At 39.0% G+C, this 16,693-nt stretch overlaps 2 protein-coding genes across 2 annotated transcripts; one reads left to right on the top strand and one right to left on the bottom strand.

Annotated features, from left to right (window-relative positions):
• Positions 1–8: 8 nt before the first annotated feature.
• Positions 9–2,085, bottom strand: mRpS18A (mitochondrial ribosomal protein S18A). Its single transcript, XM_090153039.1, has 3 exons — positions 1,932–2,085; positions 1,568–1,710; positions 9–328 (listed from the first exon to the last, which is right to left on the bottom strand). Exons 1-3 carry the CDS (start codon positions 2,038–2,040, stop codon positions 68–70), a joined length of 513 nt encoding a protein of 170 aa, XP_090009165.1. The 5' UTR covers positions 2,041–2,085; the 3' UTR covers positions 9–67.
• A 317-nt stretch (positions 2,086–2,402) lies between these two features.
• On the top strand, positions 2,403–10,612 carry LOC149934459 (uncharacterized). Its single transcript, XM_090154449.1, has 20 exons — positions 2,403–2,623; positions 2,710–3,004; positions 3,065–3,271; positions 3,351–3,484; positions 3,544–3,667; positions 3,736–3,892; positions 3,973–4,887; positions 4,954–5,096; positions 5,152–6,129; positions 6,217–6,267; positions 6,345–6,836; positions 6,899–7,252; positions 7,325–7,864; positions 7,929–8,036; positions 8,104–8,267; positions 8,604–8,760; positions 8,825–9,535; positions 9,589–9,860; positions 9,919–10,240; positions 10,310–10,612. The coding sequence occupies exons 1-20, from the start codon at positions 2,561–2,563 to the stop codon at positions 10,339–10,341; spliced, it is 6,219 nt and encodes a 2,072-aa protein (XP_090010575.1). The 5' UTR covers positions 2,403–2,560; the 3' UTR covers positions 10,342–10,612.
• Positions 10,613–16,693: the final 6,081 nt, after the last annotated feature.

The raw sequence follows: 16,693 nt of genomic DNA, 5'->3' as shown, positions 1-16,693 counted from the left end.
AACAATAATTTGCTTTATTTGCTCTACAAAATTTCAAATTTTGGAATATGTACAAGGCTAATCTTTGCTAATATGGCTTTTTGAAGTCGCTTAAATCTCTCCTATTATCCATGTGCTTAATGTGGCGAGGTTTTTCGTAGTACGTATTGTGTTTTCTCCATTCCGGTAAAGGCTCTTCATTTCTTTTTCTGGGTGGTAACAATCCTGCTAACTGGGCTTTGAAAATACGGTCGCCACAAATGATCTCTTGTTTTTTGCATAGTTTTGTTACACTCGCAGGAATCATTTCTCCAAATGAATCAACGAATTGGGACAATATCAGAACATCCTAAAGATTTGAAAAATAAAGGTATAATTAGTACAAGGATATATTGATCCACTAAATTTCCCTGGCAAGGGCAGAAAATATAAATTCCTATCAGTCTACCAGTTAAATATTTTTCATAATATCTGCTCATAAGTAAAGGGTTCCCAAGGAGCAGTCATGTTTGAATTAACATTAATTAATAATTAATTTGTGAGTGTAGGGAGCTGTTGGCTCATGTGGCATTCCTACACACTGTAACCTGGCCACCTGATTTTAACACAATAAAAGTCGTTAGATGACTTGGGCCTATGGTGGTGTCTTCGGTATTAGCCTAGCTGATTATTATTATTATTAACATCCTCCCGGAGATTGGGTAAAGGAAATCAACCATGTCCAGGGTTTGAAAACAAAAAACATAGTGGGTTTTTTGGACCCACCCACCCACCTCAGAAAGAAACCCACTTTAAAATTTCAGATTATAATGAAAAACCGACTTGTTCAATGTGCAATGACAATTTTAACAGATATCTTAAACTGAATTGTAATGTGATGCAAACTTTACAAAGTTAACTGACTTGTTAACTTGAAACTTATAATTTGGCACTTCTACCAGTCCTTTGGTTCGGTTTTGCAGTATCTGTATACTTTAACATATCGTCATAAGTAAATGAACCGAAGTTATCAGACTGCTATACTCCCCATGTTGGAGGCGTTGAAGTTACATTTTCACCTCCTAGACCGAAAAACAAAACGTTTTTCTTTTTATAAATGATTTTTTATACATAGAAATATCTATACCCACAATTCCCAAGTCAAAAGACCGGAATGGAAATTAGCTTTTATTTGACTCGATTTTCTCATCATTTTCATAAGGAAAACGCCATCCGATTCTGAGCGCTATTTCGATAACTTCGGTTCATTTACTTCTGATATCGTCTAATACAAATATGGAAATGGTAAACTAGATTAAAAAGTCCACCCAAATTAAAAAAACCACTGGGTTGGGGTTTTTTGAACCCTGATGGTCCATGTCAGAAGAAGTTTTAGAGAACCAATGAGATACCGAGCTGATTTGGATTTATGAGGGTGATTGAAGGCAGCGTTTGAAATTGTCTCAATATAGTCATTCTTCCTAAGTCATATTAATACATGGAGAAATATAGTGACACATTTTTTAGTTGTTAATTGGATGCAGAAATGTTTGTATCCTTAATTTAACCAAGATTTAATGATAAAATAATTTGTATAAATTGTATTTACTGTATGCAATAAATTATTAATTCCAAGCCTGCATAACGGGCAGGCTCCTGTATCTTTATGCACATTTAGAACCTTCTCATCAGCATCAGATTTGACATAAACCCCTTTAATAACTGTTACGCCTTCCTTTTCTTCTCGTATTACTGTTGAAATTATAAAAAAATACAATAATTAGCGTTGCAAGCATTATGTGCATGATTTGGATTTAATTATTTGATAATTAGCAAATAATTAATAAAAGGTATGATAAAGAAAGATAGCAATGCAGTGTATTGAATAGGTAAAGGCTTAAATATAAAAAGTCAAATACGATGTACCGTATTGACTTAAAACAAATATCTATCAAATACCAAGAATAACATACTATCTTTTGTAAGTAATCCATTTCCTATAGATATTTCCCTTTTAAAATTCAATTTTAACCTATTTTTTAATACACTCAAAGCTAAACACGATTTCCAGCGCAGCGCCATTTTGGTTCTAATACCTTGCACGTGACCAAGCACGTGACCAAATATAAAAAGAGGGAAAATTCAAATACAAAATTCGACTTTTTATTTCGCGTTTTTTTATTGCAATAAAGAAATACAAAAAGGGGGAGCAATTATAACGTTCTTTAAACATAGAAAAAAGGACGAAGTTAATTGCGTCATTAGTCAAGTTAAAATATACAAAATAGGCCAAATTAGCCCAATATTGTTTCTGCACTGTAAATTTTGTTGAGAAACAGTAGTAGACCAAATTAGACCAAGATTTTTTTTTATCATTTTCGTACCTGATAAGAAAAAACCAACGAGACACTCTGACCCCAAGAAAAAAACTAAAGTTAGCCCGTAAAATCTAATGTCGGTCGCAGTTCACACGGGTACTTCTTCCGAATAACCACGTTTTGTATAGTTACTTGGAAAATCGCTCCCAGCCACAAAGTTCATTGGAAATAATTTAAAAACTTTAGGCAGTCATTCGAACAATTTACTGTTTATCACCACGGACATGCTTTTCCTAATATGGTCATTGGTTTTAATAATGAAATCGACCATAGCCATAGATATACCGGTAAATATTATTGAAATCCACGCCCATGAATGTATTAATTTACATTTGAAACGAGTACATTCGTGGCTTTAATTAATATTTTGCAGCCTGAAGTAACTACGCCATCGTCCATCCCACCGGAAGTGTTTACGTGGCTTCCGCAACCCATGGAGGAACGCCTGAAACAATTCCTGAATGGAAATCTCAACAATTCCGATATCGATCAAGAATTCAAAGATCGTCTCTATCGAGCGGCTCTAGATGTCGCCACTCTTCACAGGAAAAGTCGGTCGTTCGAGCCAGCAATTCCTCCATACACTGGTCAACTTCCAAGGCTACCATTATCTGATCCTCAAATTACGCACGCGTATACGATAGGATCCGGTGTATCGAACAGAGAAGGTGAGCGTTAATAACCCGCCAAGTTCGAACGATTATTCTTAAAATGTTTCCTCTTCCCAGATACCTTCATTACCACGGTTCGGGAGGAGCCATTGTACGAAAACTTAATCGGGGTTTCCGGCTGGCGATACGTTCGATACAATCACAACGACTATCTTCTGGCCATTCTCCATCGACACCTCGTAATCTGGAAGAGTAATTTGAACGGGAAGATCGCGTTCGATTTGCGAATACAAAGCGCCTTCGCCGTCCTCAACATAGAACCGGGTAACTTTCGCCGACGCTTTAAATGAATTACGTCAAATCAATCGTGATAATTACTATAATATCCATTGAACCTAAACAGGTAAACTGATAGACTGCGTCTTTTACGTCTCGAGACGCGATAAAACAGAAAATCTGCATTTGGTAGCTGCCACCTACAGAGAAACTCACTCCATCTTTCATATTTACGCCATTACTCATAATAAGATAACTCCGGTATTAAAATTATTTTTGATAGGATTTAGGTCTGTTTTCATAAAGTCGTTTTCGTTTAGGTAACCTTTTTTAAATTGGAAGATCCGGTAGCAAAGATTTCCTATTCGGCCTTAGAAGGTAAAGACACACTCTTGGTTTTAAGAGCAGCCCCATTCTCACAGGACGCCTCCGTCGTAACTCAAGGTCGTAGTTTTGTGATAAATTTAATGAGGCCTTTTAATTTTAAACATTGGTTTTACATTTCAAAATAGACCAAGATGGTATTGCAATAACCAAATTATGGGTTAGTTATCCGGTAGACATGGTTTCGTTAATCTACAATGGCCATCGATACGTCGTAGTGGCTAACGATACTGTCTGTGTCATTTTTGTCTCCAGAGATAACTCTAACTTCTCAATCTTTGATAGGTAATTTTAAACTTGTTTGATATATACATATATATATATATATATACCTATCTATGCCTGACCAAAACTTTGTACTTCAGGTTGTACCTCCAAGGTATCGTAGACTTGGAAACTTTCAAAATTGGACACGACGTGTACTTAATCTTAGTGGGTAGCTACCAACAAATACTCTTTCAAGTGAACGAGAACGGTTTGATTCCAAAACAGCGATTATCTTTGGCCGCCGTTTCCGAAATGTCAGTTTTCTACTCGTCCTCGTGTCGGGATGACGTGGCGCTGCTGGTTCTGACAGAAAATATTCACGAACCCACCTTGCTTTTCAACTGGCGCAGTATTTCGCGAAATTTTGAAGCGGTACCTCAAGGAATCCTACCAGAGTCTTTCCGACCGAACGCTGGAAGCGTAGTGTCTTTCTTTTACAACCAAACTGCGTACTTGGTTACCATCTCCCGAGATACTCGCCAATCCCACATTTTCTCCGTGAAAGGAGAGACTCGTTCCTTGCCTAACCCGACCCTAGTCAAGAGCAACGTCATGTCCGATGTCATGGAGGATTTAGAATCAAAGTTACAAAAGTACGAGAAAGAAGCCCAATATTATCGTCACATTTTGAACCAAGCCGTCAGAGCCAACCAACGCGTCTCGGCCAATCACGTTTTGTCCTCGTTACTGGTCGAACTTCCTCAGTCGGTGGTCAAAGCTGGCCATTTAACGGAAAACGGGGCTCCTTTTCGCTCGCGGGATCCATCCGTAACAAATGCCGAGTTCAGCCAAGGGTTGTTTGAGTTGCAAAGTCTTTTGCAGGCTTTGGAGAACGAATTGGTCAACTTGGAACGTCAATTGGAAGACGTAGTCACGAGGGACTCTCCCGCGGTTATTACTGGACATAAAACGATACACGGGCTGGTATCTTCCCCATTACTAAAATTCATCACCTTGGATATGCCTTTAGTCGGAGCTCTCGATGTTAATAAGGCGCTGGATAATACTTTGAGGTGTATAAATTACTTCTAAATTTGAGTTTGACGACTAGGTTTAACTTACTTTTTTGAATGGCTTAGGTTAAATAAAGAGCCAACTGGAGTAGGAAATATCATCGTCAAAGGAAATTTGCGAGTTCTTGGTAATTTGGACACCTCCTCTTTTAATGGGATTAATCTACTTCACGATGTCCTTCTGACATCAGTCCCGCAAGTCTACAAAGGTTAGTTTTTTTCTCAACGTTGTGGGTAATTACTAAGATGTATCTATATTTACAGGTATCGCGACTTTTTCTTCGCCTTTAAAAGTTCACGGTAACATGATCATTGGTGATGGCCATCTGGGAGGCGTTGATTTGAGCCAAGTTATCCCTCTGACCGATGAGGTAGTCTTCGGGAGTCCACTTCATTTCACCAGTCCCTTACACGTACAACGGTACTTAACCGCTACCGTCATAGACGGAGTGGACGTCAACCCATTCATCGAAAACACCCTGAGAATCGCTCTCGAACAGACTCTAGAAATAGTACCTACGGCATTTTTCCCGGCACTAGTGTCTAAACTTCTTGTAACTGGTCTCGTCAATGGCGTTGATTTGAATGCCTTGGGTAGAAACTTAGTAAGAGCTAACCTTCCCACCCGATTGAACCATCTAACGTTACGTGACGCGGTATTTGACGGCGGACTGTTCGTCAAAGGAAGATACGATGACTTTCTTTTCCCCGATTCCTTGTTCATTCAAGGGACCCCGGACCCAACCATCTCGGCCTCGAAGAGTTTCTCACGAGTCACGTTTAGAGATCTAGTTTACGTCCAGGGCTTGTGCGATGGACTGAAGCTCCCCGAAGACGTCGTTACCCTGAGCAAAGACGAATCATTAGCCTTTCCACTTCACTTCCAAAACGGTATGGGTGTTGAGAATGATCTTTCGGTGTCTGGGTTAGTGGACGGGGTCAATTTGATCGACCTGGTAAACAAAGCGTCTAAGCTGACTGTTGAAAGTGCCAAAGGAGTAAACGCCGTCTTCTTCGGGCCGGTCGTTGTGGAAAGACATTTCGTGGTTTCTTCACCCTCGGAAGTCGATCTAGAGGCTATTAGGGATGACCTCATCTTTCCGGACGACCGTTCGATCGAGATAACGGGCGCGAAGCGCTTGAGTCACTTAATAACTCCGGCCGTCGATCTCAAAGGGATGCTCAACGGATTTAACGTCCACGAAGATTTCCTTCATCTCCGAAAGGACCAAGTTCTCACAGGTACCATTTAGATAGATAAGAAATATATTGCGCCTTTACAAACGTCTTTTTAGGAAATAAATTAAATTTTATTTCAATTATCCGCAGGAAAGAAAGTTTTCAAAGGCCCATTAAAATTTTCCAGGAATTTAGGGACAGGTATTTGAACTACTTGTATCCGAAAAGTATTAAGTATTATAACGCAATCATTTTATCGTTTATCAATAACTACCTAGGCAAGAATATGGTCGATGGTGTAAATATCGTAGAACTCTATCACAATCGCGTCAATTTGCTTCGCAATTCGACCATGCCTGGTTCTTTGATGTGCTACGATACCGTATCCGTGGACAATCTATTGATGTTGACGGGAACGTTGGACGGCTTGAAGTTTCCTTCCGATTTCGTATTTAAAAACGCTGTTGACGAACAGATAATTGTCGGGAAACGGTTCTTGAATGGTTTCAAAGCTAGGGAAATTGTGTTGGACGGGGATTTGATTGTCTCCGATACGCTGGATGGCGTACCCATCAACGATTTTCTACACAAAAGAGTGACGTTATCCACTTCTCAAGCCTTGTATTCTTCTTTTTCCTTGGGACTGGCTAATCAAGTGGATCAACTCGATTCGGTGTTCATAAATGGAAAGGACGCTTCGTCCTTCGCTACCGATTTCGTGTCCCTGACGTCACCTCAAACCATCTTCGGTGACGTTTTCATTTGGTTCGGTAAGCGTGCTTTTTCTAAAATAAAATTTTTCCAGTTCTAATTTACCATTCTATTTTCGTAGGCGATACAAATGTTTTAGGAGACATCACGACCAACAACGGAATTAACGGCTACAAATTTGACGACCTGAAAAATCGCGTCATGAAACTGACCCCATTTCAAGATCTCTCGTACGCGTTGACGTTTCCGGATGGTTTATCCGTGCAAGGAAATTTGGAAGCTCTTAAATTTAATGGACTGGACTTCGACGCGCTATTTCGAGAAGCGTTTAAAAAATCCGCTGGAGGAAATCTACTAGGAGTTAATAGATTCTTATCTCACGTTTACATCCAAGGAAACTTGGACGCGGGTCTCGTCAACGGAATGGTTCTCAGGGATTCACTATTTCTCAAAACGGGAGACCAAAACGTACTCGGTAATCTATCAAAATATAATTATTCGTAATGACGCTCTTATTCAATAACTAAATTGTATTTTTATCCTGCAGGAAGCTACACTTTTGGTAAACTGGACGTTTCCGGTAATTTCAACCCGTTAGGCTTAGTGAATGGCCTGAACGTGTCTGTCCTCGACCACAGCCTGTTAAAAAGAGACCGAAACAACGTAGTGAACGGCAACTTGCATTTCGGCCCGATATTGACCGTTTCCGGCGACGTAGACGTTGGCGGTTTAATAAACGGTGTCAATTTGCAGGCGTTGCTCGACGAGGCAGTCTGGCACAAAGGGATGGGAATCGAACAGCTCGTTGAAGGTGCCAAAACCATTTCCGGACCGGTCACTGTCGACGGGCAATTGTTGGTTGGGGTCGTCAACGGATTGGAATTATTAGCCGCCTTGGTCGATATGGCGTTCGTAAATAGAGACTCCGATATAATTGGTCCCAGGATATTCGCTGGAGCTGTGTCGGTTCCCAAAGGAATCGTTACGGTACCCGGAAACTTTAAAGTCGGTGGATTAGTTTCGGGAGTTAAGTTAATTGAATTAACGGATCACTCGGTTTTTGTTGATCAACCCGTAGCCATTCAAGGTATTTTAATATTATTTTCTAACTTTAAAAATTCATAATGACATTACGTTTTGGGTATTCGAAGGTCTGACTGTGTTTGAACAAAGCTCAATTTTCGATGGCACTATCGTGATTAGGGGTAAAATTAACGGAGTTGATTGGCCGGAGGATGTGATTCTCTTGTACACCGATGGTAGGTTCTCAAAAATACTTCAGGTGTTGGTGATTTAATCTATATTCCAATTTAATAACTTTCGAAGAACTTCAAACCATTTCGGGAGTCAAAGAGTTCGACCAGTTATCAGTCGTGAGCCATTTGAACGTCGATGGTTTGGTGAATCATCAGTACCACCTTCCATCTTTGTTTTTGGATACGTTCGCTGTATACGGAGATCAAACCATAACGGGACATAAAAACATGGAGGTTAGTAGCGTACGTAGTATTACCATAAGCCTATCATAAGCAAAGGGCTTTTTCAGTTTACGTAGAGAAACGTAGCTCCTAAACTGATGCATTTTCCACTGGTTAGCAGAATGTTAAATATAGTTTGGTTATCAGAAGAAAATTTAGCGTTGGCCACTACGTGGTTCTATGTAAATTGGAAAGGCTCATTTAGTACACGACGACGCAATACGCTGTTTGGAATAAGTACCACTAGGCTTAGATTTAGGCTTACTATTTAGTCTTTGTATATGTAATGATAATACTTTTGAAATATGGCGTAATATAGTCTTTCCAATTTTATTCCCATCGAACTAGGGAATGGTTATATTCGAAGATGACGTATATGGTCACGTCAATAATATGAACTTGGTAGACGAAATTGTTCATTTGGATCGACCAGAAAAAGTGGTTTTCGACGGAAGGATACTTTTTGACGGAGATCTAATAGTACAAGGAGGTTTAAGCACATCTGGTAAGTTTCTACACGGATTTGAACTCTTGTCAGAAATAATAAATTAAAAAATCTTTCACCACAGGTCGCGTTTGTCAAGTCGACTTGGCCGATTTGGCGTCGCACGTTGTGTACACCAACAACGACCAGGTTATCGAGGGTGATTTAGTCTTCCAGGACGTAACGGTCCACGACGTGATCGTTGGAGGGCACCTAGCCGGTTTGGACTTCAGGTCTTTTCACGACGACGTTTTGAAACTAAGAAACGAAGCCGATCAGGCGACGTATCAGCTGGTGCGACACAATCGGGACATCGATAGGGCCGTTAACTACTTGGATAATGTAGCCAGCCGCTCTGGCGCCTTTTTAGACCACGTCCACCATTACCAAGGATTGAATATCAGCGGATATCCCGTTGAATCTGCACCGGATCGCTTCAGATTAGTTCATTCTGGCAACGAAACAACAGTGACCACCTACGCCTTGGACGTCAATGGCAGATTTGTAGCGGAGACTGTAGAGAAAAGTTTGATGCTGCTTATTACGACAGTCCAAATAGGATCGCGTACTTTTTCGCTGTGGTCCGATATGAAGGGTAACGGGATACTTAGCGAAGGACCTCTGTACTTGGCCAACTACAGCGGCTTCGTTCACGGAGACGTAAAAGCTCTGACGGACGAGATCCTGCTGGTTGCTATTTTGAGGCGCAACACCTGCCATTTAATAGAAATGATGGTCAATCCATCAGGTCCTGGTTTGGTCGAAACACCGGCTGTCGTTATAGAAAATCTTAAAGGTAAGTTTAGGTAATTTCCTTTTCGTTCAGTCTGTAATCGGTTCAAATTGCAGATCCAGTGTCCGTTCACGTCTTGAAAACTTCTACGAAAATTTACGTCGCCATCGACGTTTCCGCCCTGACGAATATTAGGGACACCTGCGTCAGGGATCCGAGCTCAGGTCTTCTCATTTACATCTGGGATCTGGCTTCCAAGAGCGCCACCTTCTTTCAGCGATTGGAAACTGCCAGCAAACATTTGGCCACATTCGGGAAACACGGTTTTCACTATCTGGCCAAAACAGACGCTAACTCTGGTAACAGAAACCCCAAAACGGAAATCAAGGTGAGCCTCACGTTATTTTTAGCCAAATTTGTAATTATTAATTCCTTTAATTGCCTAGTTTTATCGCCGAGATGACCGAGTTAACCAAAACTTCGAGTACTCGTACTCCGTGTCGGTGCCGAACGTGGCGGCCTTCGAGTATTTCGAGATGGAAGATGGCTACCAATATTTGGGAGTGGTCAACGGAACGCATTTAACTCTGGGCCATTTGGCCGAAAGTCACGGCGGATTCGCCGGACACAGCGTCATTCCGTGTCGTCACGCTTATAGCGTCCGACGAGTACTGGCCAGTGACGGCAACGCGTATCTGGTCGTTGGTCAAGGCCACACTTTAGCCAAAAATAAAGGAATGGTCAATCTGTACAGACTCTCTTGGACCGGTACGTGACGGGACTCATTTCTGGGAAATCTCTCTTTTATTAATTACCATTCCTAATTATCGTTTATAGGTTCCAGGCTACTGGACACTCCTGGACATTAGCGCGAAAGTGGGAAAAACCATGGATAGGCGGATATCCGAAAAAAAAATCTTTAAAATTGTAAGGACGGGAAGCGATCGTTTGTCGAAACGAAAAAACTCTTTTAAATTAGTACCTTTATAAGTGAACTGCCACAGAAATTACCTTTAAATATTTAAATTAATAATTTAATACGTAGCCATTTTACAGCTTAAAAACAAAAAAGCTCACAATCGCGTGCTATACTAATTTCGTTGATATTAACACGAATAAAAATATTTTCAAATTTCAAAACTTGGAGAAAATTGTACTTTTTTTGGATACAAGAATGGGGTTTTTTTTCTTACTGTCCAAAGGGGGGGGGGGCGGGAATCTTTTTAAAATTGCATGGCAAGACGTCGCTAGTGCTAAGTGGTTAAGCTACGGGGGGGGGGGGGGGTTCCACCAATCGATGGTCAACCGATCCGGAACGCGGGAAAAACTTTCTAGATCTATTTTCCGGCGTTGTTGCCGTGGCAACGGAGTTCTCCAGACGACGACACCTCTCATTTGCAGAGAGCACAGTCTAGAACCGCTGCACGGGCCGCTTCGGGCCTCGCTTCAATTAAAATGGACAGATATATTTACCAATTTCAAGCTTAATTCTATCGCCCAAGGTATTGGCTGCGTAATAGCTTGGAGAACCAATTTAAGTTACTGAGAACGTAACCAGTCTACCTTTCTGGTCCCCTCAACTCCTCAAACGTACCCATTTTTTCGTTAACTATTTAGCTTAGAGTTGTTAATTTTCCGGAAAAATAAAATGCGGAAAAATTTCCGGAAAATTTTCCGCAAATAGGAAAAATACAAAAATGAAACATAAATTACTTTTTGAGGGTCTTTAATGTTTATAACTTTTATTGATATAAACTATCTAATAACAGTAAACATACTGCAAAACATGAATAGTGTTACATTGTTATTCGGCTTAAACTAGTCTAGAGGTTTAGTTTTACTTTTAGGTTCGAAAAAAGGAGGTGAAAATGCCGCTTTATTTAAATTTGCAAACGATATTAGACTAATCATGGAATGAAAACATCTTTTATTTTTTTTCGGAAAAAAGGCCTTGGTCATTTTCCGGAAAATTTCTGACTTACAACTCTAGTTAAGCGCTATCTAGGATCAGTCGTAATGTCGTTTTTAACTTCCGAGTACTAATCGAATAATAACTAGGGATGCACCGATATATCGGCCTATTTTTCTAATATCGATATGGGCCAATATTGGCTTAAGCGAGGCCGATACCGGGATTAGAAAAATATTTCCAGAAAAGGCAGAAAAACAATTAGAAATAAGAAAATTCTCGATTAACTATTTATAAAATTTTATTTGATTTTGCCGCTCCATGGACGCCAGACTTCAGAATCTAGATCATACCCTTTTTTAGACAGGGGATTACGAGTGTAAACAAATAAAAAACAACGATATTCGATTTGTGATAGAAAATATGTATCACGTAAAATGAAAAGATACATAATCGGATATGCTCTTGCAAACTTTTTTACATGAAAAATTAGAATAAAATGGTAAGACAGTGTACTGAACCGTCTTTTACAATGATGTTATCACATACACTACTGTTATCATAGATAAATTTGTTAATATCGGCTGTACCCATATCGGTGCATCCCTAATAATTACGGTCACCTATGTAATTTTTGTTAGGCTTAGTTTACGGCACTTTAATTAAAGCTGAAATTAAATATTTCATTTAATTACTTATTAAACAGCAAAGCAGTAGGCAGATTTAAAAGCATAATATCAAGAAATAATAATAATTATTAAATGTTCCCGGCAGATGCCGTTACTGTTCCAATTTGAATTGAGTTTATCAACTATTAACGGCTAACTCAGAGTCTCAGACGCCCTCTGTACCTTATATACGTTCTTGGTTGAAGTTAGTATTGATAATTTAAACTCTTACAAAAGTGAAATTAACGCTTAATCCTGATATTATACTTGGACCGTAACATCGACCATTACTACAGGGCCCCCAGAGGTCCTATAACTGCTCTAAAATCCTATATTTTCAAAATGTCCTATAACATCCAATATTTTAAGCAAAATTCCCAAAAAGTCCTATAAAATCTTATAATTTTGATATTTTGCCCATTTCAAATCCCGCAACTCAATTGCTCGATTTAGCTATAGGATAAATTCCTATACAAAGTCATTCTAGTCTATACTTTTGTTATTGTTAACATCGTTAGCTACTAGTATATTTTTGTGGTAAAATAGTTAAAAAGTTGCTATTTTTTAAGTGAAAATCAAAGATTTATTTCACTAACAAAAGTATAGATTTTGTTTTTAAATACATAAAGTTAGTAAACTAAATAGCATATAAAGTCCTACTATTTTTAGAAATTGAATCCTTCCTATAAAAAAATTAAATTTCTTATTTTGTAATTTGAAACACTTTTGCAAATTTTCGGGGAAATGTTTCCCCAAATCGGAAAAATCAAAAATTGAAACATATATTACTTTTCAAGGGTTTTTATTCTAGACTAGACTAGAGGTCTAGTTTGACTTTTGGATTCGAAAAAATGAGCAAAAAATGCCGCGAACTTTAAATTTACGAATAATATTAGGTTAATCACGTAATGAAAACCTTTTTTCTGGAAAAATATGGAAATGTTTCGGTAAAAAAGGCCTCTGAAATTTTTCGACATACAAATTTAATTATAACAGGAAAATATTATTTAATAGTACCATAAGTAACATAATAAGAATAAGTATGACAATTACCGAAATTTACAACCAAACTGATTTTCATAGTTATTGCGAAATCAAGATATTTTCTTTGCACCGAGCCCTCTAGTGTCTAAAATACGCGAGACTTCCGCTAAGTCGAAATATCTGGTTTCCGGAATATTAGGCTAAAATGATAAAAATTAAAAAAGTTTTTCTCGGCGCCACGGGCTCATGTTTTTTTTTAATCACGCGTGATTCGCACGCGGGCTTCTAAACAAAGCCAAAGCTCCTCGCGACTCCAAAACGTGCTCTCCGATATTAGGCTTAAATTTTTATCAAAACGTAGTCCTCCAAAACGGTAAGTCGCGAGTCCAAGTCACAGCTTGAAGAGAGTATCAGTGCCAAAAAAAAGGTTCGGTTAGAAAATTAGCGTTAAAGCAATAGGAAGTGTCATTCTTATTGTTATTACGTTACTTACGATAGTATGTAAATATTTCTAGACACTGTGATCTTTGGTTTTGCGATTTTTGGTTGACAGGCAAAACACCCATAGGGAGCTAACAGTTCTACGTCGCACGACGTCGCCCATTCCTATTGAAAAAAAAATTTTACCCAACATGGCGGCCAAAGCCAAAAGCTACGGAGTGTTAGTTCCCTATTGAAAAGTGCCTTGAGCGTTCGAAGATACACCTTTTATTTTAACCAAGGACAGTAGATACAAGGACGAGAAAGTGTATTGGTGGCCTCTGTTGGAATATATCACCTGAAACGACCTAAACGCAAGGAGAGTTAGTTGTAAACAAAAAAAATGGCGGTCATATAATTTTAGCGGTTCTTAACGAGGTTTAAGTGTTCAAAACAAATGGGCATTTTATTATTTACGCTCGTAGTTCTATTTTTAATTTAACATCAAAATGGTAAAATCTAACTACAATAATACTGTCCATGGTGAACGTCTTAACAATGGCCGCGGTTTGTTTACATCTAACTCCCCGTGAATATGAAGACGTTTAAAATCGAAATTTTTTTCCTGCTTTCTCGTCCCTGTATCTACTGTCCTTGTTTTAACTTCTCTCGTTATAAATGTATTCGATACTTACTGTTTTATGTTACTTATGTGACTATAAAAATGTCAGAAATGTATCATTTACCGCCTTTAATATAGTTTCTATATTTCTCCCCCCAAAAATCCATATTTGTTTATAAATGACGGTCGACTACTGTACGCGCAACCACTACACTGACCCCTACAAAGCGCGAATAAAAGTGGAGTTTCTCGGACCTCGGACGTTCTCGGAATCGACCTCCTCGCAAACGGCTGATTGATCGTTTTTAATTCCGCCGTTTTTGCTTCCCACTTTCTTTCATTTTCCATTTTCTTTCAGCCATTCCTCGCAAAAGTTGTTCCTCAAGAATTTCTATTTCTTCGTCGTGCCGCTATATTCCTGGCAGTTGGAATGCTGTCGCTGGGGTACGTCACTGATGGTTGGAGTCCCCGCCCCCCCGCCTCTACCCTCGGCTCTTTATATTTCTACTTTTGCGACCCCCTTTCCCTGAAATGGAAATTGGGTCTCCTTTTGTGTGGAATTTATTAATGTATTTTTCCGAATTGAATATGCTTCTTTAAAAAAAAATTAGACGCTGATTTCTGATGAGGGGGGGGGGGGGCACTCTTCACTTGTTCAATGACGTAATCGTGGGGTTGCTGGGAAACAAACATTTAGATGGACGTCCTTAACAGAGCTATTCGCGAGACAGACTGCATTAAGGGCTTCGTCGCAGTTTCGCGTCCGCTTGCTAACACGTCACAAGTAGCCTTTGACAGCGCCTCGCTAGAGGGAGATTGTCTTCTTGCGATGACGTCACTCCGTTACTAACTTTCAGTAAAATATTCCCCAAAGTGACAAACTTATAGAATAATATTATAGACTTATGCTAATAATCTCCACTGATTTCCCCTGACTTATTTTGTGCCAAAATTAAATTCCCTGACTTTTATACTATTTTTTTAAATTTCCCTGATATTTCCAGGTCTGTATGAACCCTGCACTCACATAATAATAATAATCAGCTAGGCCTATACCCAAGGCACCATCTTAGGCCTAAGTCATCAAGTGACTTTTAAAACCATTAATTCAGGTAGCCGGATTATATTTCGTAGGAGGGTGGTGGCAAGCCCTTCATGCCAGGCGAGCCAACAGCTCCCTACACTTACTATTACCGTTAACCTAAACAAGTTTTTATAGGAAGGGGAAACCGAAGAGCTCGGGGGAAAACCCCTTTGTCCAGTGGGGAGAGAACTTACAAACTCAACGCGGAAGGAGTTTTTTCTATTTCGGTAGCGAATAGATTATTTTCAAGGCACCACCTTATGCCCAATTCATCGCGCGACTTTTAAAGCCATTAATTCAGGTAGCCAAGTTACCATGTAGGAGGGTGGGGTATAGCCCTTCAAGTGGGTATTTTGCCCCGGGCGCCAAATATCCTCGCTACGCCACTGATCCCAAAGCTAGGAGTTTTAATATTCAGTCAGCTTGCGAAGGGAACAAGGGGATTATTTGATTGAAACGAGCCTTATTTAAACAAAAGCTATATAATTAGGTTTTTAATTTTAAATTTTTATTAATATTTAATAATTTTTTATATTTGTACAGCGAACGTGTCAGATTTAATTTTAATCTGATTTAACCATGATTTAATCATACGAGGGTGTCCTAATAATTAAGATTCCCATGTTATATTCAATGGGAAAATTTCCATTTGGTGTTGTCAAAAACATTTATGGTTGCCATGTCCAAACGGTTGCCTATGGAGAAATTTCCCTTTAGGGTTTTTCGAGTTACATGAAGGTCTACCAAACTAGCTAATCCTATTTTTAATGTATTTAAATATGAAGTCCCCTTATTATATGGTGTAAGAATTCAAAGATCTCTAATAATTAACCCTTCTCGGACAAATCTCAAATGAAACTCAATTTTTCATCGAGGTATTAATCTATTTAACTCTCTTAATCCATCTAATTTACCAAATATTCTGCATAGATTAAAAACAAATTGCGAGATAATTTTTATTGTTACAAAGCTTTAATTTAAAATCCAACTTATAAATTTTCTCTCCTAATCTAAAATGTAATTATGAGTATCTCTTTTTAATTATATAACTGTAGTACGTACAATTCTTTTTCTGTCAGGGCTGAGGCTTAAAAGTCATACACGACTAAGCCTTTTTTTCTTTGCAGTGGCGTAGTGAGGTTATTTGGCGCCCAGGGCCAAACTCCAAAAATTTGCGCCCCCCCCCACCCACCTACGCCGGCGCCAATTTTCGCCATAAAATTCCTTGTTTTTAAACGAAACCTAATCATTATCAATAACAAAATTAATATTAATATATTACAATTTAATTGATATATTAAAAAAAATTCAAGTTTCCGATATCCCCTTTAATACTTTAGGCGCCTCTTTGGCGCCCCCCTGACCGTCGGCGCCCGGGGCGTATGACCCCCTGCCCCCCCTCACTACGCCTCTGTTCCTTTGTTGTACAACACTTGAGAAGTTGAGAATTTAATAAACAATTTTTAATATTATTATTATTATTATTATTATTATTATTAAGCCACACGTTTCTGATATTGTTTAATTTGTTAAA

Source organism: Leiobunum rupestre, chromosome 7, assembly GCF_980474605.1.
Source record: "Leiobunum rupestre chromosome 7, qqLeiRupe1.1.hap1, whole genome shotgun sequence".
Lineage (NCBI taxonomy): Eukaryota > Metazoa > Arthropoda > Arachnida > Opiliones > Sclerosomatidae > Leiobunum > Leiobunum rupestre.
This window is presented reverse-complemented; position numbering and strand designations above follow the sequence as displayed.